We start from the raw sequence: 26,525 nt of genomic DNA on the forward strand, positions 1-26,525 counted from the left end.
CTGTAAATGGGATTAGATCACATGAGTCCCTGGTTTAAAAGTTTCCAATGATTTCCCCAAAACCCTAGAATATTTTATTGCGAGCTCCTCACATTGGCCCCCAGCAATCCACATGATCAAGCCCCTGTCTCTGGGTGGACATCTATATTCCCCCTCCCCCCATACAGTCAGCCCCAGCGTTCCTGCTGTGCCTTGCACACGCTAAGATTATTCCCACTTCAGGATCTTTGTTCTCTTTGCTTGCAGTGCTCTTCTTCACATGGTCTGTTCCCTTACTTCTTTAAAGTCTCGCTCTGATGTTACCCCTTCAGAGAGGACTTCCCACCCTACCTGAAATAGCTTCTCCCTCCCATCCTATCACTATCTGTTTATCCTGTTTAATGTTTCCTCATAGCATTGATCATTGCCTGAAATAGTATCACATATTAGCTTTTTTGCTTATTCTTTGTCTCTGTTAAGAGATTCTAAGTTCCATGAAGCTAGGAACCTTGCCTGTACAAGTGCCTCATGCAGATGTTCAATAATGATTTGCTGAATGAATGAGTGAATGAATCAGAACTGCTCAACAGTAGAATGGCATAGCTCATAAGACAGCAAATTCCCTTTCACTAGAGTTGTTCAGAAAGTGACTAAACAACTGTAGGACTTGGAATGGAATTCTCTGCAGCGCTCAGTACTCTGTGTTGTGATTTTAAATCTATTTCGTCTATTGCCTCTAACAAATGGCAAATTCTTTGAGGACTCGGATGGCATCCTGTTCATCTTTGCGTCCCCAGAAGCTAGCCCAATGCCTGGAACTAAGTAAATCCTGATAACTGTTTGTTGTCAGGTTAAGTTCACATGAGGGAACGGTAAGCCTGGGACATTACTGGGGATATATAAAAGGGGCAGGGTAGGAGATTTTAAAAGATCATGGCTGATGGGGTCCAAGCCATCCTTGCATTTTATGTTGGGCTGGCCTAATGTCCAACTCACTAAACTACTGCTGGAGATTACTGCAAGGGGAAACAGTCTGTCTCTATGCAATTGTTGAAAGCAGTTGCCGTTGGCAATATAGACAAAAGGAGACAAACTATTTTAACCAAATATTAAAAGCCCTTTGAGGGACTTAACCAGGTCTTACTCATCTTTGCAGGTTTCATATTGCCTCAAGTGCCTCTACTCAGAAATCAATACTAAAAAACATAATAATAACAATATGTATGGTATAAACATTTCTAATTTTTAGTGTTTGGGGTTCTTTTAAAGAAATTTTTTGATCCTCAAAGCAACTCTGTGAGGTGACCAGAAATGATTTATCCTAGTTTTTGCAGGTGAGGGCAAAGATATACAGATAAATGGAGTAACTTGAGGAATATAGCAATGAGGCAGGACTGGGACTTAGTTGAATGAATAAAATAGTAATTAATGCAACTTAAACAAAACAAGCAAACAGAAGCTGGGGCTTTTCTTTTCTCATGCTTAGCCCAAGTTTGGGCTCAAGGATTTGTTGAATGAAGGAATGTGTGGCATTTCCCAAGGTAGGCACTCAAAATGTAGTACTTTAAATAGTTGCTCTGGCTTTCTTTCCTTGGCAGTCCTTGGGAAGAACTAGGAGCCACCCCTGCTACAGCAGCTAGGCCTGGAAGGGCCCCCAGAGAGGAAACAGGCCCAGAGCAAGACAGTGACTGCCCAAGGTCACAGACCTGGAACAGAAACGAGTCTCTAAATTCTACCCCCAAACAGCCTCTCCACTCAGGTCTGGGTTTAAGTGTGAGTGACTTCTCCCTTCTCGTGCCTCTGAGACAGCATTCCCTGCCTTCCTACAAAACAGTGGAAGCAGAACTGCAAGTGGGAAACGCCATCCTCCTCCCTCAGATCATTCCCTCTGCCTCCTCCTCTCTCCGTCCACCTGCTATTCTCTGAACCCTGTCCAACAGGCCTGGGGCTTTCTGGAACAGAGTAAAACCCAAGGCCAGGTGGTGCCTCAGCAGAGATACCAGTGCTCCTGCCCCAGGATGCACTGCCATGAGGCCTGCACAAAGCCCTCAAAATAACCTCTGCTTTGAATATGGCTGGGATCTTTGCAACCAGCTCACTCCTGAGACCACAGAGCCATGGCATCCACTGTCCTCATGCCATCAGAACAGCAGTCGAACATACTGTCTCAGAAGTTCACAATCTCACATCAGAGAATCCAAGGAATAGAAAATGTTCATATACAATTATAAGATCCTAAAACCTCAGACTCAAGTCAATTTTAACAGCTTAGAATAATGGGATCTAGAATTTGAGAGTTGTAATCCAGCACTCCCCTTCAAAACTGAACAAGCTAAGGCCCAGAGGGATAATTCTCTCAAGGAGTGACTCACCCATAGGGTGGATCTGTCCTGAATCCACAATCCCCTACTACCTCCCAGCATCCCACCTTGGGGCCCTGCTCCCTGCTTTCACCTGGGCTCAGGACCCCAGCCCTCACCGCCTCCTTGGGACCCTTCCCCAGCTTACTGCCAAGCCTTCTGGGCAATGGCAGTGGCTTTCCTTGTGTAGCTTTAATGACTTTTATGGCTACTTCTCAAACAAAAGTAAAGATGCTTAATTTTCTCCCATCTTCAAACAAGTAAAAATCTATCCACTTCTAGCTACCCTCTATTCCTCCTTCACTGTTAAGCTTCTAGAAAGTTTTGCCTCCACTTGCCATCTCTACTCTTCATCTCCCCTCCTCCCCACTGCAGTCTGACATTGTCTCCACTGTTTCAGAGAGCCTGCAATGGTCCCCTCGCTGCCAAACTTGGCCCACACTTTTTGGTCTCCTAACTGATCACTCTGCAGCAGCTGGCCCATTGGCCATCCTCAACTTCTGTACCATGACACAGAACCCCTGGTTTCCTCCACCACTCTGGCTGCTCCTTTTCAGCCTGCATCCTGGGTTCCATTCTCAGAGCTCATCTCTTCCTCCTCTTTGTACTCTCCCCAAGGAAACTTGACAGCCTCATGGCCTGGCTTCTTTGTTCACCTCCTGAGCATCTCCCTGAAAATTAGTGTTTCCTTCTGAGTTCTAGATTGCTGCAACCAGATGGTTGTATCTTTCACAACGTGGTGAGCCTCTGGAGAGCAGAAATCATAGGATCAAGTCCAATGCCTGGCACAAGTAGATATTTGACAATATTTGACAAATGGAAAAAGTAGAATGAGTTGCCAACTCATTATCATTCAGGAGCTTTTTGTATCAAGTGAGATGTGTACATCTCAGAGAAAGCCAGAGGGGTGACTTGAAGAGCCAAACGCTATTAGAGTCAGAGGAGATTTAAGACCATCTCTAACTAAACCCTCTCATTGTGCTGATAAGGAAACTGAGGTCCAGAAGGATTAAGAGACTTGTTCAAGATCACACAGCAAATTTAGGGCCGAGTAACCTCTGCAGCTCACCCAGGAAAAGGAGCTTTGGGGTATTCCCTCCCAGGATGATACTGCTGGAGTGAAAGATAGGAGGGCAGGATGGGCATGGTATATCCACAGGGCCGTGACAAATATAAACCCAAATGTAAGTCTGGAAATTCAAAGGCACAATGCCCTATGCAGTTCTTACTCGATTGTTGTCTGATCCAATACACCGGTGACTGGGATCCCGTAAAACTGCTGCATAGTGGAGACTGCTGACTGTAAGGCCTTCCCTGAGTGCAGCGCGGATGCCCGTGAGTCATAGGGAAGCAGATAGCCATATGACTTTAACCAGTTCTGAAAGACACATGAAAGAGAAGGATGCATTATACTGGGGAAGGCTCTGTTCTACCTGGGCAGAGATTTGCCCTTGAAATTAGGGATCATTTTACTGAGGGGACCTATGGACTCATGCTCTGATTGCTTCCTCCTGCATTCCCTCCTGCACACACTGGTAAATTAATCTCCAGAAAACCCGGCTCTTGTTGGCTTTCTCCCTCGCTGTAAAGCTTTCATCGGATCTCTACTGGCTACAGAATAGAGATTAAATTTGCATTCAAGGCTTTCCAGTACCCTGCCTCTTTACTCATTTATTTTTTTATTTATTTTTTCTCTTTACTCATTTATGCAGTGGTTTCCACTGATATGGGACTAGACATGTAAGAACACAAGAATGCTTCCTTCTCTGAAGCAGAGTGGCCTGTTAAAAATATGTCATCCAGAAACCATTGTGTCTAAAGTCAGAGTCTGTTGAAGAATCATATTGTAGAATACTTACTGGCATGAGATTATATACAATCTTTATTGCTAACCCCTCCAAAAGAGCAAAGCATCATAAGTAAGTATAAACAAAACAATGCATTAATTAATTTAAATGTAAATACATAAATGTATACATAGAAAAAAGCAGAGAAGGGCATACATAAAAAATAAAAAATAATAATAGCATGGTTATGTAAGAGAATTTCTTGTTTTTAGAAAATATCCACTGAAGTTTTTTGGCTTATATAATGGTGCACGTCTGCCACTTTTTCTTAAACAGATTCAGAAAAGAAAGAGAGAGAGGAGGGAGGGAGAGAGAGGGGAAACAAATGTAGTAAAATGTTAAGAACTGGGGAATCCAGGTGAAGGGTATTCAGGAATTCTTTGTCCTATCCTGGAAACTTTTATGAAAGTCTGAAATGATGTCCAAAAGAATTTTTTTTTAATAAAAAAAGAATTCACCATAAACATCCTCTGTTACCGTATCATGGGAGAGCATCTTTGTTTTCTAAGTTTTATGCATGGAGTCATTTCAAAAGGGGAGGGACACTTTAAAAGTGCAAGAGCATCTGAAAGTAGCTTGAATGAAGAAGCTCAAACAGACAATGACTCTAAAGGATAGCAGAGTAGAGATAATTATTCCCACTGACGTGTGGGGGATGGAAGAAACCAGAGCACCGGGAAATATCTGTGACATCAGTTGGAAAATGAGGCAAGCATCCATGGATCTCCTGAACCCATAAGCACTTACAGGAGCCCCCCTCTATGCTGGTCTCTGAGCCAGATAGAAGCTACAGTCCATCCTCAGAGGATTATCCTAAACACCAAGTGATTTAATGAGGGAGAAAGAACTTAGGAAACAGTATTATTCCCTTTGTAATTTTTGCTTCTTGTTTCTATATGAAGTCTTCTTGTGGATGTGCCTGTTATTACAAGTCAAAGCAAACCGTTTGGGGGAGGAAGCAGACCAGAAACTATAAATAAGTTATTATTTATTTCATCTAAGGTGACTATAACATCTTTACTGCCTTGTGATAAAATGCCAATTAAATGCCAATTAAAAACAAAACAGAATAAAGTCTTAACAACGACAACAACAGCAGCACGACAACCTTACCTCTTTCATACTGATACCTAGAATGGGTTTTTCACTACAAATTATGGGACAGGATATCAATACTTCTTGTACTTTTCCAAACATTGAATCTCTTTGATGCTTTTGTATGTTTTTCTCTGGCCCTGGCATACTGCTTAGTTAGGCAAAAATCTTTCATCATTTTAAGGTTCAGCTCATAAATTACTATCTCTGGAAGACTTCCCTCACTCCCCAAACTAAGTTATTTTCTTCCTCTTTTGTGCTTCTCAAATTCTCTATTATAGATAGTACAGATCTTACAATATTGGGCTCTAATCATTACCTGATGTGTCAGACTCTGAGTGCCTTGAGGGAAGGGTCTGTGTTCTACTCATTTCTTTATATCCAGTGCCCAGAAGTGCCTGACACACAGTGCCGCTCATCATGTCTGCTCAACAAACATTATTGTGCACTTACTACATGCCAGGCACCGTGCAAGGCTCTGGGGATACAAAAATGCATAGGGAACTCACAGACCAAGAAGTAAACCCACCATGAAAACACAGCCCTCAAAGTCAGGTGTGTACAGGGTTCTATGGGAGAACAAAAGAGAGATATCTTCTCCCCATGGGGATGGGGATGAGGAGAGAAGGGAACTCAGGGGAGACTTCCAGGTGGAGAGGGATGGGAGCAGTATTGAGGGACACTGCATGTGCAATTGTGGGAGGGGAGTACGGCACATTCTGAGAAGTGTTTCAAATGACAATTGGGGGAGAGGAGTATAGTGATGGGGGGCTGGAAGTAGGGAGTGGAAGGAGAGGATATGTAATTATTTATTCACAAAGTAGGCAAATTACACAGAATCACTTGTGACTTGACTATGGCCTAGGATCAGCCAAAAAGCTCAAGTAAATCACCTAGAAATGGACATGACAGGGCAGCTAAGTTACTCATTGTTCATCCAGGTGCTCCAGCTTTCTACTCCCAGGTTAAATTATGTCATCAAAGCATTACACCCATGCACCATATCCTCTCAGCCAGAATGGCACATTATGTTTCCTTTTTTTTAATATTTTATTTATTTATTCATGAGAGACAGAGAGAGAGACAGAAAGAGGCAGAGACACAGGCAGAGGGAAAGGAAGGCTCCATGCAGGGAGCCCCGCGTGGGGCTCGATCCTTGGGTCTCCAGGATCACGCCCTAGGCCGAAGGCGGTGCTAAATCGCTGAACCACCCAGGCTGCCCTTATGTTCCCTTTTTTAATGAAAAATTTTAATGAAGAATTATTGGGTTGAATAAACAGGGCATATAGTGGGAAAGAAGCACCCAGTCCTGAGACCGAATCTTGACTTCACTGCAGCTGGATGATACTGGCTAAACTGAATTGCACTTTCCTTGTCTGTAAAATGTAAACAATAATTCCTCCTCCACAGGATTGTTGTTAAAATAAAATGAACAAATGCACTCGACCTATGATCACTCAAAGGTGTTTGCTATTGCTTGGGATGGCGTCCTTGTTATGTTTTGTAAACTCAAGGTGGAAAACTTGGTCTTTGACTCCTTTGCCTTGAATTCTAGTCATCCCAACCTCCCACATTCTCCCTGGACCAAGGTCCAGTCTTGATGGGTCCCATGGTGGGCAGTATGTGTTATGGTCAAGTCTGCTTGCCACTAGTAGGCCTGTGGCCACGACCATCTCTCACACCACACAGGGAGCACTGCTGTCAGAGAACTGACAGCTAGCTTGACTTCTGTACTCTTCACTCTCACTCAACTTTCTTAGGCCCAAACACAATTGCTTTCTGTCAAGTTTTAGCTTGAGGAAAATGTTTTCCCTATAGGAGTTTTGGTATGTTTTCTGGATTCAGAAAGTAGACATTGGGTGGGCCAGTGATTTTTCCCTCTTGGCCTTTTCCCCAAGAATCCATCAGCCAATTGTATGGCTTCAATATGGATTGCAGTGATACTGGGAAGTAACACTTTTTTCATCTTTCCTACCACCTAGTTATGTCTCATCCTTAAAAGTCTTACTTAAAAACTTTGTTTCAACCTATAAGCTATCTCAGACCCTTCCAGAAAGGGGGGTGGTACAAATCTAAACTAAATCGACTTCCTTCTTATCTGTGGAGTCTATCCTCTAGAAACCCAATGAAGATGAATTAAGGCATTTGGGAAATGGCTGAGGATCCCACTGACAAACCCACTGACAAACCAGGCAGCCAACTGAGGAATTTTTTGAGCACCTACTTCTGAACTAGCACAGGAATTAAGAACCTTCTCCCCTCTTGCCCTCATTACTGTTTATGGTAAAAGATAAGAAACAGGGAACTCTGAGTATAAACCTACTCCAGCCTTTGCACACTTTAGGGAATTGAAAGTAGATCCTCCTCAGTGAAGGGCAACCTGGTTTACCCAGCTCCTTTTCTGGGATACACAAGCAAGGAGGCACTCAGGGCCGAATAGGATGTGCTATGAAGGTCACAGAGTCCAGCTCAGCAGCATCAGGAGTTAGGCTCTAAGAATTCAGGTCCTAGGCAGATGTCTGGGTCAGGACTACACACTAAAATGGATCAGCCTTCTCTAAGCTCTGCTTCCCTCCCAGGTTCACTAGAAACAGTCCTCAGAGCTCAGGGGTAGACCTCTAAGAAGGGAAATGGGATGGGAAGGGGCTGGTCAAAGGTCCAGGCCAGGGAATAGGGCATTGAGATTGGATCTGTACATGCGTGCATGAGAGGCTAAGAAGCTAGGGACCAGATAATTCCAACTTCTGCTGCTTAAGCCAGTCTCTGCAACTCACTTGCTTCTGCCACTGTGTGACCCAGGCAGTCCCTCTGACTTCTCTGGGCAGAAGCCCCTGGTATTGGTACAAGTCTTATATACTCCAGCCATACCAATTCCAAAATATTCCCTGCCCTTGCATACTTGCAGGCTGTTCCTGCTGCCTACAAAGCCTATTCTCTGTATGCATGTTAGCAAATTCATCCTTCAAGGTCTAGCTGAAATGTTGCCTCCTTTGGTAAATCTTCCTGAACTCTCCCTAAAGAACTAGTGGGTATCCTCATTACTCCTGCAGTGCTTTGCTTCTCTACCACTCTGAACACAGCTACCACAGTGTATCCTACCTGTTGGATGATACGTTCTCCCCACTAGATTGAGTTCTTGAGAAGCAGACTGTTATGTTTATTTTTGTATCTGCTGCAACACTTAGAACAGTGCCTGGCACAACAAATCATCACTGGATGAACGAATGAATGAATGAACAAACAAACGAACAAACAGTTGGTCCAGGAGGCATTGCCTGGGTACCAAGGAAGGGATTTCATCTTGGGAAGGCTTCCTGAGTAATACATATGAAAACAACAAGCACAGTTCTTGGTATCTGTTAGAGGTTGAAAAAAACATTTGCTGAAATTCAGTCTATTGTGGTTTGAACTTCTTTGTTTGATGAGGCAATAGGCTCCATTGTCCCATCTGAAAAAAAAGATAAAATTCACTAAAGGAAAAAAGCCTCATTCAGTTTTAAACACAATGACCTACCTTCCGTCTTTTTACACCTGGATCCATTAACCTATCACCAGCCATGTCATAAGTCTGACCTTTATAGCTCAGTTAACCAACTCTAAGATGTCTGTCACCCTTTAAGTGCTGAAAAAGGTGTAAACCCAGAGAAGAGTGAGAAAAATCTCAGAGTGTGAGCAGGGACCAAAATAGCTGGGCTGAACCAAAGATTTAGAGATGGCAGACAATACGTGTGATTGATTTGCTGGCCAGAAGGCGGGATTTCAGTTCCTGAGAAGCCAAAGCTGAGATATTCAGTAGTGGCAGGCAAAGGAGAGAGCAGAAAATAACAAAGAGAAAAAACATAGCCCGAAGAGGAAAGAGAGCGTTAGACAGCAGAGGCGGTGGTGACATTAGAAGTGGCATTGGGGGCAGCAAGAAGCAGATCAGCTGGCGGTGCTGCTGTTCACTCTTGGGAAACAGAGGAAGTGGTGGAGGAGGAGAGAAAGATGGATCTGTTAAACCAGCATGGCCTCCGGGGGCTATTCAGGAGCATTGCACCTGTATAGGTGTGACTAATTCAGACTGCACAGATCTGGAGAAGGAGCAGGAGAATGTTTAGGATCAGATGTTTGGTCAGGATCACAGCAGGCTGGAAGGTATTATCAGAAAGGCCAGAGAGGAAGTCCACAAAGAAGGACCAGGCAAGAAGCGCTAAATTTGGAAGCATGAGCAAGAATGAGGAAGAAAGAATAAAAGACCCTAATCAAAGAATCTGGGTAGCTGAGGTCATAATCTAAGATGATGACTGAGTAACAGGAACAAGGCATGACCTCAACACTCATAGTAGGTCCAAGTCCCATCCTAGAGGCTGTATATGCAGAAGGACAGTGACGAACAGGAGTGTGACTAAGGGAGAGTGGCTGGGAGAATGAAGGAACCACTCATGTGAACCCTGTCCTAGGAGGGAAGAATGAGGGATGTTAAGGCTGGAGAAGGAGGAACGGCAGGGGACATGCCAGTCTTCGTAAAGCCAACTGACTACGGATGAAGGAGATTTATTCTGGTTGACACAGAGGGCAAACCAGCACAGGAGATTATAGGACATAGATCTTGACTCATGATAGGAAACAACTTTTAAACAAAAGTGTTATAATTATAGCAGCAATGATTATAGCAGCTATTACCATTGCTGCTATAATTAGAATGCCAACTATATACCTGTATTAGAATGCCAACTATATACTATCATTGCACTGGCACTCTAGAATGCAATGACCCCACAAGATAGGAATCCCCCCAATTTGCAGATGAGGAAACAAGTTCAGAGAAGTAATCATTCAGAGTCACAAAGCTAATAAGTTGCAGGATTCAAACCCAGATGTGTTTGAAACCAGGCATTCCATATTGTTGGACAACTTAGACAGGCACCTCTTTCCCCTCCCAGGATATCCTACACCTCACAGTCCTAAAGAGTGATGTCTTATCTCACATCTTAGTGAGCTCCATACCCTTCTGCCATGACCCAGGTGCCAGAGCACCACCACGTACCCAGTTATCCAACCAGAAGCCTCATATGACCCATGACTCTACCCTCTCCTTCACAGCCCACATCCATCTTTTACCAAAGAACTATTGGTTCTACTTCCTAAACATCAGATGGGCTCCGTTCATTCATTCATTCAAATATTCAAGGACCTACTACTATGTACACAGTGCCTGGTACACAGTGCTTGTGTTTTGGCTCTGGGATAGAACAGCAAACAAAAACACTCTTGTTAATTTCTAGTTACAGTCTAGTGGAAGAGCCATGGGGCAATAAGTGCTATGAAAAATAAAAGAGGTTGAGGAGCTAAGAGGGATAAGACAACCATTTTATAAAGGATGGTCAGGGAAGGTGGCCCAGTGAATAGAAAGTGTCATTACCCACAAGTCTTCAAGGGCTTTCCATCAAGAGCTTTCCAGGGAGAGGGAACCAGAGGTATAGTGAAAGGGTGCAATGTTTCTCAAGATTAATAAGTTCTAGAGATCTACTACTATACAGCGTAGTGCCTATAGTTAATGATATACTTTAAAAATTTGCTAAGAGGGCAGATCTTAAGTGTTCTTAGCACAAAATAATAATAACAAATAATGAGGACAGGAGGAAATCTCTGGAGGGGATGGATTTGTTTATGGCATAGATTGTGGTGATGGTTTCATGGGTGTTTATCTTCAAACTTGTTAAGCTGCCTACATTAAATATGTACAGCTTTTTGGGTGTCAATTATACCTCAGTAAAGTGATTTTTAAGAAACAAGAGCCTTAGTGACTTGGTCCCTGACTACTCCTGCCACCTCTTTTACCATTCCCCACCTGGCACTCTGTGTTCCAATCTTCCAGATACTTCCATACATTGTTCTATCTGAATCACACTCCTCTCCCTGGGGAGGCCTTCTTTGACCCCTTACTTATCACAGTTCTTATCATGCAATGTTGTCATCACATGCTGTTAACTGGTCTCCTTTTATTGACTACACAGTGCCAGAGGGCAGGGCCCATAGTCTGTCTTCACTACAGTACCCCTACACCTAGCACAAGGCCTGGCTTGGATACATATTTATTGAATGAAAATGAGTGGAAGTGTTCAGGGAGAGGGCAAACACTACTATAAAAAGATTTCCACATAGAGCTGCCTTGACTATTCTCTAAGGGTCCGTTCAACGCTATATTTTGTTTTAGGGCAAGCACAAGGCATCAGTCAGTAGTCTTCCAGGTTGAGGATCAGAGTGAGCTGGTTTCCTCATCTGGGCAGGTAGACAGAAATGGCCTTGACTGCTGAGCAGTGAGGAGTAAGGCAGCTCGAGAGGACATGTAGGATCATGGTTAAGAATGTATGCTTTCGGGACAAACTCTACTCAGTTCAAATCCTAATTCTTCCATTTTCTTGTTACATGACCTTAGGCAAATTATTCAACCTCCCTTCTGCTTACTTTTTCCATCTGCATCATGTCATTAGCATGTGCCTCATGGAGTGGTTCTGGAGACAAAATAACAATATGTGGTATTAAGTCCTCCGTAAAAGATAGCAATAATAATTACTATTGTCTTCCTAGTAGATGACAAGCAACTCTAAACACCTCACTGTATGTAGCCTCATCACCAAGGCTGTGTCCCTCAGTGTACAGTTCTTGTGTGTCATGGGCTGTCAGCATTGCAGGATTCAGGGAGCTTGTTAAAAGTGCATATTCCTAAAAAAAATAGTGAAAGGGAATAAAGGGGAAAGGAGAAAAAAATGAGTGGGAAATATCAGAAAGGGAGACAGAACATGAAAGACTCCTAACTCTGGGAAACGAACTAGGGGTAGTGGAAGTGGAGGTGGGCGGGGGGTGGGGGTGACTGGGTTACAGGCATTGAGGTGGGCACTTGATGAGATGAGCACTGGGTGTTATTTTATATGTTGGCAAATTGAACACCAATAAAAAATAAATTTATAAAAATAAAATAAATAAAAGTGCATATTCCCAGCTCCGAACGTAGACCCTACAAAACCAGTGTGAGGCTGGAAACTGGGAATCTGCATTTTAAAACATGAACACCTAAGGTGACTCAGTTGCCTGCTAAAGTGTAGAACCACTGCAGTAAGGACCCATCATTGTCAGGAGTGATGACCTTGTGCCAGGAAGGAATGGGCATGCTGTGTGCACTATCACCTCTAATGTACCAAGGCAGGAAGCATGTCACCCATTTATAAAAGCCTTCTATTAAAATTAGCTCAATAGCCAGGACCTGCTCTCTGTGACTTGGCTCTGCCATCATCTCTGGGTTCTTCACCTGACATCTCCAGGCTAATCCTAACTTCAGGGTTCATCAGCACCCCAACATTGAGATTCCATTGTGTTGTTGTATATTGACATCAAGAGTGGTCTAAGATCATCCTTCCCCATCCATTGTTAGTTCAGTCCTCACATCTGGGTTTTTGCCTTGGTTTCCCTGTCTACCAGACAGGGTAGATCCTAAGCTGAGATTGCTAGGACTCTAATCTGTTTCTCAAGGTCTCAGATTCCTTGCCTGGTTCTCAGTCTTCTCCAGAGAGTGAGAATCTAGTACCCGCACACCTGGGAGTTGGGTAGAATCCTATCTGAAAAGATAGGTCACTTGGGGCCAAGATATCACTACACGCCAAGTATTACCTAACTTTGCTCTTTCCAGCTGAGCGTCCTTGAACAAATGACCTCACTTCTTTAAGGTTCATTTTCTTCATTTGTTAAACAGAGGATGATAAGAGAAGGCTTGTAAGGAGGATCCAGTGAGATGATGCACTGTGGTAGGTAAAATAATGGCCCTCCAGAGATGGCTACATCCTCATCCCTGGACCCCATGACTATGTAACCTCACATGGCAAAGGAGTCTTTACAGATGTGATGAACGTAAGGATCTTCAGGTGGGGACAGTATCCTAGATTATCCAAGTGGGCTCAATGTAATCACAAGCTTCCTTGTAAGAGGGAGGCTAGAGGGTCGTGGTCAGAGAAGGAGAGAAGCCGACAGAAGCAAGAGTCAGAGTGGCATCGTGCTGGAAGGGGCTGCCAGCCGAGGAATATGGGCAGCCTCAAAAAGCTGAGAAAGGCCAGGTACAAGTTCCCTCTTGAGCCTCCAGAAGGAAGCCAGCCCTCCAGAGACCTTGCTTTTAGTTCTGGTAAGTCCTGTTTCAGACTTCTCACCTCCAGAAGATGAGAAATCTCTGTTACAAGCCACCAAGTTTGTGGGAATTTGTTTCAGCAGCAATAGGAAATGAAAACACGAATGCGAAGCATTTAGCAAATTCTGGCTGGTAGCAGGCATTCTCACAATATTGTTGTCTGTCTTCTGGCTTCCATACTCTGGCCAGAGATGGACCACCATCCTTGGCACTGCTGCTAGCCCAGTCATGGAATGGTGATGCCTCAGAGATCAGCCCCTACCATCAAGTCAATCCCCCAGCTCCTATCTCACCAGAGCCCTGTTTCCTTCTCCACCCATACAACTGAGGTCCTAGCCTGGCCTCTGAGCCGACCTTGGTTACAACTAATTTTTTAAAATTTCAAACTTGAAGGTTTAACCATTCAGGTATCTAGAAAATGTACTGGTCAACATACTTTGAAACTATCTGATTTAATACACTTGTTTTGCAGAAGAGCAAGATAAAACATGAAGGGAGAAATGACTTTTATCCAAAAACCACAGAGCAAGTTGATGGAGGAAATGGAGCTAGCATCCCTGCCTCCTAGGGAGGGTTCTCTCTGTCATGCTACACCCTCCACGCTGGCTCTGATTTGCCTCCAAGCACTGTCTGTTTTTGGGTTTTTTTTTTTTTGTTGTTGTTGTTGTTGTTTTTGCACTTACAGCCAGTCTAAAAAGGGCGCTCAGGATCGCCCACAATGCCCAGCTTAGCTTCTTGACAAACACCTTAATGGTGCAGCGTTGCCTCTTGGCTGCCACCAGCTCTTGAGTGGGTGGTAAGTGCACTAGCGGGAACTCCCTGGCGCTCTGCTCCATGTCTTTGGCCCATTCCCAGGAGGCCACCACAAGCCAGACAATCACCATACCCAAGGAGATGGCACATTTGGGGTTTTGGATCAGCACTGGGTTGTCCAAGTTTTCCAATTCTGAGGAGGCCTCCTCCCAAGGCCAGGAGAGGGGCCCTGCTCTTATTCACTCTCTGAGGAAGGAGGAGGCCTCACCTTCCTCACCCGTTCCAGGGCCTTCCTGCCAATCTGCCAGAGTTTTCTGTCCCTTGGGGTTTGACATACTGATGAGTTGAGAAAAGGGAAGAGGGAAAATAAAGATTATGGTCAGGCCTGTTTTTCAACTGTAGCAGGCAGATGCTGAAGTAGATAACCCCTAAATAATTATATAGAGAATAAAATATATAGTAATTTCAACTTGATTGAATTGAGCATGGAGACTGTCTCTGGTTCCTTGCTGTCAGTTTGAAATCCAGGCTCCTTAGCACAGAACTCAACAAGCTTCACAGTCTGACCCAACAACAACAGTATGTACCTTTCTAGCCTTATCTTCTGTCATGCATGCCCTACCCTTTGAGTGCCCACCCCAAAGACTCCCCCTGTAGCTGCTGATGATCTACTTGTGTTGACTACACACATTCTGTGCCTCTTTCTGTCCTTCTCCATAGAATGCCTTTCCCACATGGCCTCTCCAAGATGAACTATTAAATATCCTTCAAAATGCAACTTGATTGCCACTTCATCTGGGAGGACTATCCAGGGTATGTGAGGTCTTCCTCTGGGCTCCCAGTGGCACTCTAGGCACCCCTCACTCACGCTGTCTTTCACATTACATTGTAAATACTGTTTTACCTGCCTGGGGGCCCCACTAACTCTGTGACTTACAGCCTGGTGAGGGAGACAGACCCTGAAAGACTCAGTGTTTCACTGAGTGGAATGAAGGAGAAAGAGAAGACATTGTGGATGCATTTGACAGGAGATCCAGGCTGTGATGTCAGGGACAGCCTCCCTGAGGATGTCATACCTCAGTGGAGAACATGTGTTTGAGCAGAAGAGAACTAGGTGAAGGTGTAAGAACGAGCACCCCAGGAGAAAGAATGTCTTATTGAATTCCTGAGATGGGAAGGAGCCTACCCATTAGAAAAAGAGGAAGAAGGCCAAGGTGGCCAGACTTGAGTTAGAAGGTGCCATATGTAGAAAGAAGCTAGCAAAATGGAAAGGATTCAGTCATGTAGGCCCTCACAGGCCTTTTTAGGCAGCTTGGTGGGTGCCAGATAAAAGGGGGTTCATAATACCGTTCATTCTACTTTCATGGGTGTTTGAGATTTCCCATAATAAGAATCAAAAGGAGGAAGTGGTAGTAGAGGAGTAATAGTAGCTAGTCTTCATCCTAAAAGCCATTTTAAGCGAGGTGAGTGTGAGAGTAGCATGATCAGATTTAAAAAAAAAATTTTTTTTATTAAATACTTCCAGCACTCAGAAAGGCATAAAAATAATAAAACATATCTTAGATAATCGTCAACCAGCTTTGTTAAATCTTAGCTCTGGCCACATTTGCTTTGGAGATAACTGACCCCTGGGTGGATTTATTTTTAAAAGGTCACTCTGGCTGCCATTTGAGGAAGGATTAGAGGCAGGCAAGAGAGGCTGAGCAGGTGGGAAATTTCTGAAGTCTAGATGGGATAAAATAGAAGTTCAGACTATGAAGGAGGACGTGGAGGTAGAGAGAAGTGGATGCACAGAAGATCTGTGCAGGAGGAGGGACCGCTGGGGCTTGGTCATTGATTCTGTTGAGGCAGGTGAGATGAGGAAGGGCTGGCAGATGACCCCTATCTCTCTGGCCCAGAGCTTTTGGGGCACAGAGAACAGTGTGCCCATGAGTGTGTATGGTACAGAATTGAGTTTTAAAATTATTATGGCTAACAAATATTATTAATAACAGTGCCTGTTTATCTACTTTGTTATAACAGCCCATATGATCTTTGAGAAAATGTTGCCTTTATATATATGGCTTTGCCGTTTTGTATATGTCATTAAAGCGTAGTTCAAAGTTGCCTTTTAAAATGAATGCATGGAATAATGATGAAGGAAAACTAGCAAAGGATGTGGATGGAATCAATCCTGAGGTCCAGAGAAACCAAAAGCTTTGTTCCAAAATCTCTCAGTTGGGGAGGGAGCTGGAGCTGGGGTTTGCAACTTCTATACATACAGACACAATTCCCTAAGACAGGTACGCAGATCTAAGTTATGCTCGGAAAAAGCTAAAGGCATGTGGGCAGGAGCCAGCACCCAGCTGGCTCAGGAACGGGCCTCAGTCCCTCCACCTCTCTACCCGGCTCCGAGCAGGTCACTTTTCTGCTCAGAAACCTTTAATGACTCCCCTCAGCCTCTGGACAAAAGCCAGTTTCACAATCTGCTCTCAGCCTCCCTGTCCAGCCTCTTCTCATACACTCTTACTGGAAATAGCAAGTAACGCGATGCCTCGGGCACATCAAGTTATCTGCTGTTTCCTGAACATGCCATGCACTTTTGTGCAGCTTTGGTTCGTGGTTTTCCTTTTGTCTGGACTGTTCCCTCACCATTGTCTGTCCTTCTCTTCCCTCAACGGTTCATCTTTAATATCAGCCTTCTTCCTACAACATTCTCTGAGAGCTTAATCTCCTCCCCACATGGTGCTCCTCAGCCCTCATTTACGCCTCTAGCATGCATTCATTTGTTCTTCAAAAAAAGGCACTGACTTTTGTGTATGAAGCATGATTGAGAGAAGCTGGTGGGGGCACAGACAATAAAATCAATTTTAAAATATTTAGAATGTGCCAAGGGCTGTTCCAGATACTGAGGAGATACTGGCTGCAGTCTATTAAGAACCGGTTCCTTTCATTTTGAGTTCAAACTATACCATATGATAAGGCTAGGCATGTCTGAAGATCAGTCTCTTTAGTACAGTTATAATTAGTTTTCTTTGCCCTGAAACTACCCCTTTCAAGGACAAGTGGGACAACCCTGAAAGTGGGAAAGATTGGCAACAAAGGTATTGCAGTAATCTAGAACAAGCATGCAGACTAAGGACAGAAAATCCAGCTTCTAGTCCTAGCCTCTTTATTAGCTACATGTGGGTCCCTGGGCAAGATGTGGATAGGTCACATAATTTCACTGAGTCTCTATTTGCTCATGTATAAATGAGGACAATATTTTCCCTATCTTACTCGTGGTGTTGCCAGGATCAAGTGGGGCCACACATATGACAGCATCTGCAAAGTGCAAAGCACCTTTCAGATTCAGTTATGAGACTGTTAAAGTAATAGGAAAAACCACAATAATAATAAGAGAAATGAATTTAAAAAGCAGCAGATGGGATCCCTGGGTGGCGCAGCGGTTTGGCGCCTGCCTTTGGCCCAGGGCGCGATCCTGGAGACCCGAGATCGAATCCCACGTCGGGCTCCCGGTGCATGGAGCCTGCTTCTCCCTCTGCCTGTGTCTCTGCCTCTCTCTCTCTCTCTCTCTCTGTGACTATCATAAATAAATTAAAAAAAATTAAAAAGCAGCAGATGAGATTCAGGTTAGGTAAAACGGAGAACTTCCTAAAAGTGAGAATTTTGGTTTTTTTTCCAGACAAGAATGAACCTATCCTGGGAGGCCATGGTCATATTGAAAGAAATGTTTGGTGTAGGAATCTGTTAGTGTTTCTTAATGGACCTGCTCCACTGCTAGACACATCGGGGCTCTAACTTGTCTTGACTATAGGTACAAACCAAAGAATGCTCTCCACCTACAGCAGATCCCTCAAAACTGGTCTAGAGGGTAGGAGTCCATGATGCCTTCCATCCAGGCGTCATACTACAATATTTGTGTGACCCATGCTGATCAGCTTGTCTCTTTCTCTCTGTACTGACCTTCCTCAGAATCGCATTGGAAAAAAGGAGGACCAAAACACTATTTGTGAGATATTCTACTCAGCTAATAATAAGAGAAAGGGATGCTTTAAATAAACCAAACACAGAAAGCCAATTAGAGAATCAGTGGGGTCCCCTAATATGCAAAATACAAAAGAAAGACTCAAGAATGCAAAGGAGAAAACAGACTGAATGAGGTGGGGATTTTTTTTTATTTTGTCTTTTGGTAATGTTAGATCAGAGATATAAAATCAAAAGCCAAAGATAGTGAAAATGCTTTCAACTAAGAAGTCAGGAGACCAGGGAAAAGTTTCAAGTTCTGAATCATCTACTATTAGATTTAGAGTCCTTGGGTAACTCATGGTAATTCAAGAAATGTCTATTAAGTACTAGTATGTGCTTATTTGGTGACCTCTAAGATCATGGCCACCCCTTGGTTCCTCCTTTTAGTATGTCACTACCACTAGATGACAACCTACTGAGCAGGTTTTCAAGGGTGAAATTGTGGGATCACTGCCACCTCTATTCCCCCCCCCCTTTTTTTTTTTTGCCACCTCTATTTCCAATGAAGGAAGGACAGGTGGGCAATGAGTCCTATATCTAAGAAGCTTTTTAGAAGGGACCTTAAGACCCACCTGTCCATAAGCATCCATTAAAGATTCATGTAACTTTTTGGCACAAGGGATAAAGAGTAGAATCACCAGATGCTCATTGAATAATTGACGATGAGCATTGGGGATTGTGTTATATGTAAAAACATAAGATGTTTTTAGGCCCTGCCTAAGAACTGCAACTTTTCCTCCCAAATAATGTTTACGTATTAAAAAAAAAATTAAATGGCAAACTGGCTGGGGCTGCTTCAAAGTGTTGCCCTAAAGAGAGAGGAATAAATAACTAGAGAAGTCAGGGAGTTTCCTAAAGAAGTGGGATTGGGATGAAACTGTAAGGAAAGGTCACAGATGGATGTGTGGAGGTACAGGTACAAATGGCATGTGGATGTGCAGAGAACCATGGGTAATTTGTCTTAGGATAAAGGAGAGACAAACTTGTCTGGAGTAAGAATGTGTACCTATGAGCAGTGGGAAAGGCAGCCTTCTAGAGAGGAGGTTGTGTGGGTTCAGGCTCCAGAGGACTTAAAAAAAAAAAAAAAACAGCAAGAGCAGTTAAACATTATCTGCTGGCTGAAAAGCAACCATATTTCTGTAAGGTTTCAATCATGTGAGCCATTAGTATTCAATGAAGGGATAATTAGGTGCAAATTGTTGAGAGCAGCAGTGGATATATTCTTCTATCTTTTAGAAATTTTTGGACAATATATTAGACATTGAAAATGGAGTCATCATGGAATTAAGGTTTTTTTTTTTTTTTTTTTTTTTAAATCAGGTCACTTGGAGATAGGAAACAATAGAAATAAAAGGTCACTTCTCGGAATGAAAGGAAATTAAGAGTTCAGGGGGCCCCAGGAGACCATGCTGGGACTTGTCTGATTTAAATTTTTTATAAGTGATCCAGAAGTAGAGCAAAGTGAAAATTTCAAAACTGCAGATCATCTTAAACCTTTTCAGGTAGAGAAATGCTCTGCCAAAGGAGAGAGAATCGAAGGAAGATACTGAGTGGGATGCAAAATGGTAGATAAACATCAATGTGAGGAAACGTAAGGTAATGCACTCTGATAAAAATAATCCACGTACAGGGTGTTGGGTTCCAGGCTATCAGTTTTGACACAGGAAAGGGATCGGAGAGCTACTGCAGATTGTTTCCTAAAGGCAGTGTCCTAACGTGTCCGGGTCAGGAAGGCTGACAAAGATATAGACAGAAGCGGGAATGGACCTCAAAACCAAAGAAGAAATCATCCTTCCTTTGTGCAAGACTACAGAGTCCCACATCTGGGACAGTGGTCAGGTTTACATCTATTGAAAACTAGGGCCCAAGGATATCTAAAAAAAGGCAACTACAATGACCCAGAGGATGAATGTGGCTTTTCTATGGGTGGCTGGTCATAGGGGGGAAGCTCAAGCATGAAAAGACAAAGGCTAAGAGAGGTGGAATAATCAAAGCCTGTAAAGCTGATAAGAATAAGGTGTGGGTATACATAACCTTTCCTCCACATCCTGACATACTTAAGCAAATAGCCTCCTCTTAATGCTTGAAATATCACAGGAATAAAAGGGTTTCAGAGTTAAGATCAACTAGCCCTATCTCTTTACATCAGAGATGATAGAATTCAAGCCTAGAGAAGGCAAGGAAATGGCCGAAGGTCAAGAAGCCACCAGGGGGCAAGGTCAGAATAAAGCCCAGGCCTCCTAAAGTCCAGGCCAGGGTCTTCCTACCTCACCCGTTGCACTCAGGAAGACTAAGGGAATCTGGCATTTTATAGGGTATAAACTTATGAAACACATTACTTTGAGATATAATAAAGCTGAAAACCCAAACAGGCGAGAGAAAGTTTCCACTAAAAGTCAACCAGCAATGATAAGATCTTTGAAAGACAACTACCAACTGGGGCAAAAGAGACTTTTTACACCCCTTAATTTTTTGGGATCATGTACCCGTTTGACAATCTGAAGAAATATAGGTATTCTCTCCTAGAAATATACATATGCATGCATAAACACAATCTTGCACAAAATTTCAGGCCCCCTGAGTCCCATGCCCAATTAAGAATCCCTGTTCTGGCATAATCTTCTGAACAGACTGCCTGCTTCAACAAATGCACTCCATCTCTCAGGATAACTGAGGCAATCACTAATTTTCCTCAGCAAAGAACTCTGTCCTAACTTACTACTTATCATGTATTAGAATTGCAGACCTCCAGGTTGGAAGAGACCAGAAAAATGATCTAGTCCTACTGCCCCCCAAGCCCCTCCTCTGTGATATAGAATAGCGTCATGGTTAAATATGTGGTGACTAGAGTAAGCCTGTCTAGGCTAGAATTCCAACTCCATGGCTCCATAGCTGTGTGACCTTGGGCAAGTTACTGAAGTTCTCTGAGTGCGTATCCTCACCTGTAAAGGGGGATCATAGAGTAGTCATGAGGATGAAATGAAATTATTAACATAAATCATAGCACCAGACCTGGCTCATAGTGAGTGCTCTGTAAATGCTAGCTGGCATTGTTGTTGTTATTATGCGTGTAACCATGCAGGTATTATGCATGTATCCATCCAAGCCCCTCCCGGAGGTTTTGCTTGCACATGCCAGTGATGAGCAGCTCACCGCCTCCTAAGCTGGTTGAGCAGCTCTGATTGTTACAAACTTGTAATTTTCAGCTGACATTTGTCTTCTTGCAACCCCTACCCCCACCCCCGTTGACCCTAATTCTGCCCTGTGGGGCCACTCGGAGCGAGTCTATCCTTCCTCCACGTGACAGCCCTTCAGATACGAAGACAGTGATCGCAGCGATCGAGTCCTTCCCCCGCCCTCCCGTCCCCCACCCCCCAGCCTCCCTTCTCCAGCTTGAACATCCTTGGTTTCTTCTCCCAGCCCACAACGTACTGGCTGCGCTTACTATTTACTCCGAGGCGTCGTACGGTTTCCCTCACACATAGTCATGCAGGCCACACGCCCCACCGCCACAACAATCCCGACCCTCCGGCTCCGCCCCCGCCCGCCGCCCCTGTCCGTGGTGCTGAAGCAGCTCCCGGCCCCGCGGCCCTTCCCGGCCCCTGCCGCGGGCAACCCCCGGCCCGGCCCCCGGCGCGGACCCCGCGCGCCACCTCCGCGCCCCCGGCTGCAGGCGCGGCCCGGCCCGGCCCAGGCCCGGCCCCGGCGCCGCCCCCCGCCCTGCCCGGAGGCCCCGCGCCCCGCGCCCCGGCCCCGCGCGCCAGCCCCACCTGCCCGGCGAAGGGCGCCTCCGCCTCGGCCGCCCGCGCCGCCGCCGCCGCCGCCGCCGCCGCCCGCGCGGCGCCCGGGAGGCAGCAGAGCGCGGGCAGCAGCAGCAGCAGCCGCCCGGGGACCCGCCAGCGGCTCCAGCGCGGGGCACGGCCCGGCGGCGGCGGCCCCGGCGCGGCGCGGCCGCCCCGGCTCCTCGGCATCCCCGCGGCGGGGCCCGGCCGCCCGGCTGCGATGGCGGCGGCGGCGGCGGCGGCGGCGGCGGCGGCTCCGGCCGGGTCCTCCCGCTGCAGCCGCTGCGGAGCCGCCGAGTCACGGCGCCGCGGACACGCGCCCGGCCCGCCTGTCTTCGCCGCCGCCGCCGCCGCCTCGGCCGCCAGCGCGCCCCCGCCTCCGCGCGCCCCGCCCCGGCGGGGGGCGGCCGGGGGCACCGGGGCAGCGCCCGGGCCGGACCGCGGGGGCGGCGGCTCCAGGCCAGCCCTGGGGCACCGGCCGGGGAGCGGCGCGGGGGAGGGGTCGCAGCGGCCCAAAGCACAGCTCGGGAGGGAGGGTCCGAAGGGGTGGGAACGGAGCAGGGGTCTGAAGGCAGCCCTGAGGGAGGGGGAAGAGGCTAAAAAGCAGTCCCGGAGCGAGAACTACGCGATGGCTCCGAGGGAGATATACTGGGTTGGGGGTCCCAGGCCAAAAGACTAGCCCTGAGGGACAGTCTGAGGGGGGGCCCTGGAGGAGGGGGGTCTGGGAGACAGCCCTGGGGGAGGGGACTGAGCAGACGCCCTGGGTAACCGAGGCGGGGGAGGGCGGTGGCCCCGGAGGAGAGAGCCTGGGAGGGTGGTCTTGAAAGGAGGGCAGGGGTGGGGGGGTGGGATTGAGGAATAGATTTGAGGGGTGTTTGGGGGGAGCAGCCCGGGGAGACATTAGGTGAAATTAAGGTGAAGCTCAATCTCTCACCGCCCCCCTCAGTTGGAGAGAGATCAACTAGTTGGGAAGATCATCTTTCATCCAAAACAACCCATATGTATCGAACACTTTCTATATATACGTAGGGCTCTGGGCTACTTGGGACTTAAAAAAAAAAAAAAAAAGACTGATTTCCTGAAGTGTAGAGATTTATAGCTTGGTGAGAAAACATAAGTGCAAAGAAACACAAGGGCAGCAAACACCAAGTGTCTAAAAGGATACAAGCAGGTGCTCCAGGGGTCAGGACACATGTGATGGGGGACAGGGAAGTCAGGACAGGTGTTACCACTGGGGTGGAGGGACTCTAGCCAGGCCTTGAGGAAAGGCTGGATTTAAATAAGTAAAAGGGAATGGTGAGGTCCTGTCAGGTAGGAGGATGACCCTGTTCCGGATGTGTCTGGGGCAGTAGATAATTTCCCTGGAGCACAGGGATCCTATAGGAAAGTGCTAGGGAAGTCAAGGAAGTAGAAGACTATGAATTCTAGGATAATGAATTTGGCAAGAAAAATGGGGCTGGCGGTGGTTGAAGGCTTTTTAAAGCAGGATGGTGGGGATCCCTCCGTGGCTCAGTGGTTTAGCGCCTGCCTTCCACCCAGGGTGTGATCCTGGAGTCTCCGGATCGAGTCCTACATCAGGATCCCTGCATGGAGCCTGCTTCTCCCTCTGCCTGTGTCTCTGCCTCTCTCTGTGTTTTTCATGCATAAATAAATTAACATCTTTAAAATAAATAAATTAACATCTTTAAAAGAAAGAAAGAAAGCAAGCAGGATGGTGTGTGGAAAATGGTGCTTTGTGGTTACCTGGTCATTTGGAGACATGGAGAGGGAAGAAGCTTTAGAATCAGACCTATGGGATCCCTGGGTGGCGCAGTGGTTTGGCGCCTGCCTTTGGCCCAGGGCGCGATCCTGGAGACCCGGATCGAATCCCACGTCGGGCTCCCGGTGCATGGAGCCTGCTTCTCCCTCTGCCTATGTCTCTGCCTCTCTCTCTCACTGTGTGCCTATCATAAATAAATAAAATAAAATAAAATAAAATAAAATAAAATAAAATAAAATAAAATAAAATAAAATAAAAAAAGAATCAGACCTATGTACAAATATTGGCTCTGTTCCACTTTTACAAAGTGATGCTGATATTGCTTCATAAGGTTGCTCTAAAGATGATGTGCTTGGTATTTAATAAATGTCCCTAAATATTAGTGCCCTTTCCAGTGTACAGAATAATGACCAGAGGAAGCAGAGAAATAAGTTGGGGATGACTACAATAGTTTAGATATAAAGAAATAATGATGACAGTAATAATTAACATTTATTAAATGCCTAGTATATACCAAACATTGGGCTAAGCCCTTTACTGTGTTATAGCTCACTTAATCCTCATAAACAAACCCTATGAAACAAATACTATTATTACCTCCAATCTAGAATAAGGAGATAGAGGCTCTGAATAAGTGCCAAATTTGCATAATTCCTAAGTGGGAGAGCAGAGGAAAGCAATCTGACCTCAGAACACATTTTTTTCTAGGATAGAATGGGGGAAGAGATTTAAGAGATACTGGACCAAAAAGGAGGAAAGGAGTTTGGAGTGATGACAAGTCCAGGAAGATGGTAGTGTCTTCACAGAAATGGAGGTATCATAAGGAGGAAGATGGCAAAGAGTTTTAGGCTTGCTGAGACTGAGGCGACCATAAGATCCCTGAGATGGGTATAGGAATGAGTTCAGATGAGAGTGGAGAATGGATATTTTAGAAACCTCAAAGTCAATATGATAGTTGAAACTGAAAGATTGGAGAAAAAAAAGCAAAAGGCTGCAGACCCTGTGTTAAGACATATATATTCAGTCTAAAGAGTGCTCAAGACTGAGCAACTGGGGTTGTGGAGTATAAGGGAACAGGGAGGAGCATTTCAAGGAGATGAAGAGGGCTTGGCAGTATCAGGGAAATCACAGAGATTGAAGACTGCATACACACCATTGACTTTCCTGCTCGCAGTCTAGCAGGGAGATAGGGACATAACTAGGCATGTGATTTCATGCTAAATTATGACAGAGATGGGAAAGAAGTGTTATGGAAACATTAAAGAAAGAGCAACAAATTACTCAGCGTTGGAATCTTTGGGAGAGGGTACATTTCAGGAGGAAATACTACATTCATACTGGATATCAAGGATGGTAGACATGGGTGGCAGTAGGTAATTAATGATAAAGAAGGAAGAGATTGGTATAAGCAAATGGATGCTTATAGAATGTAATCCTAAAATAGCCTAAGATGGATCTCTAGTAGAAAAGGTCTAGAGACCATTGTGAAACCAGCCCAAGAGGAGGTTTAGAGGCTTCAGAGTAACACTGTAAGATGGACTCACTTGGGCACTGACTGCTCTTTTTCCTTTTCTCGTGGAAAAGGCACAGGACTTAGAGTCAGATACCTGGATTCAGTATTGGCTGTCAGCAGTTTGTAGTGCACCTTTGGGCAAGTCATTTAATCTCTTTAAGCCTCAGTTTCCTCATTTGTAAAGTAAAACTAGTGACCCTTCCCTCTCTGCTTTATTAGGAGGACTCCACAAATGGTCGGGATTCACTTTGTAAACTATATAGTTAACTGAGCAGATGTTAGGAGAAACTTAGATTTTGATCATTTTGTCAGGATGCATTATACCAGTACCAGAGCTTGCCATAGGGAAACTAGGTCCCTCCTCCCTTCACCTCCCATCTTATTTCTTTATTCAACACATATTTATTAAGTATCTTTTGGGTGCTAGCTGAGCTGGGGATATAAAGATTAGGTTACAGTTGCCTTTTTTAGAAAGATAGTCAACTGGGGAGATAGACACTTATATAGATAGCAAGAAGATAGCATGATATGTGTATAAGAGAAAAGAAAAGTATTATGAAAATAAAGAGGAGGGAACAGCTAGTTGTCTAGAGATGGCAGGAGGTGAGATGGGCCTTGGATGACCAGAAATTTGCTATTATAGAGTGCAAAAGGAACTGTATATCCAAAGGCACAGAGATCTATATCTATATATCTATATCTACATCTATAAGCCATGCTAAGGAGTTTGGGCTTTATGCTCTAGGCTAGCAATTCTCAGAGTGTGGTTGAAAGCTTTTCAGGGGGTCTGTGAGATCAAAACTATTTTCCTAACAATACTAAGCATTGTTTGTCTTTTTAACTCTCATTCCCTCTTGAGTGGACTGTGTGGTTTTCCTGAGGCTACAGAACAAATTGCAGAGGTAGACATGAGACTAAAACTACCTTCTAGTAAGTCAGATGGTAAACGGCTTTTCAAAAATATGAAGAACTACCACTCTTGGGACACCTGGGTGGCTCAATGCTTTGAGTGTCTGCCTTTAGCTCAGGGCGTGATCCCAGGATCTGGGATGGAGTCCCACATCGGGCTCCCTGCATGGAGCCTGCTTCTCCCTCTGCCTGTGTCTCTGCCTCTCTCTCCCTCTGTGTCTCTCATGAATAAATAAATCTCTTTTAAAAAAGAACTACCACTCTTCTCACTACTTTTTTTTTGTTTTGGAAATCAGCTATTTTTCATAAAAGTGTTATTTATGTCAATCGTTTGTTATTGTTATTTTAAATTAATTAATATGTAT

General features: G+C 45.0%; 1 protein-coding gene across 1 annotated transcript in view; it reads right to left on the bottom strand.

Moving 5' to 3' along the window:
• The window catches only part of MMP24 (matrix metallopeptidase 24), a 46,529-nt gene extending 21,131 nt beyond the window's left edge, over nt 1–25,398 (bottom strand). The window contains exons 1-3 of the mRNA XM_055344448.1: nt 25,283–25,398; nt 21,968–22,556; nt 3,569–3,717 (exon numbers count right to left, since the gene is read on the bottom strand). Coding sequence (XP_055200423.1) covers nt 3,569–3,717; nt 21,968–22,556; nt 25,283–25,398 — 854 coding nt within the window. The remainder of the gene's footprint in view (nt 1–3,568; nt 3,718–21,967; nt 22,557–25,282) is intronic.
• Nucleotides 25,399–26,525: the final 1,127 nt, after the last annotated feature.

This window comes from Nyctereutes procyonoides, unplaced genomic scaffold (genome assembly GCF_905146905.1).
Source record: "Nyctereutes procyonoides isolate TBG_1078 unplaced genomic scaffold, NYPRO_anot_genome, whole genome shotgun sequence".
Taxonomy (NCBI): Eukaryota; Metazoa; Chordata; class Mammalia; order Carnivora; family Canidae; genus Nyctereutes; species Nyctereutes procyonoides.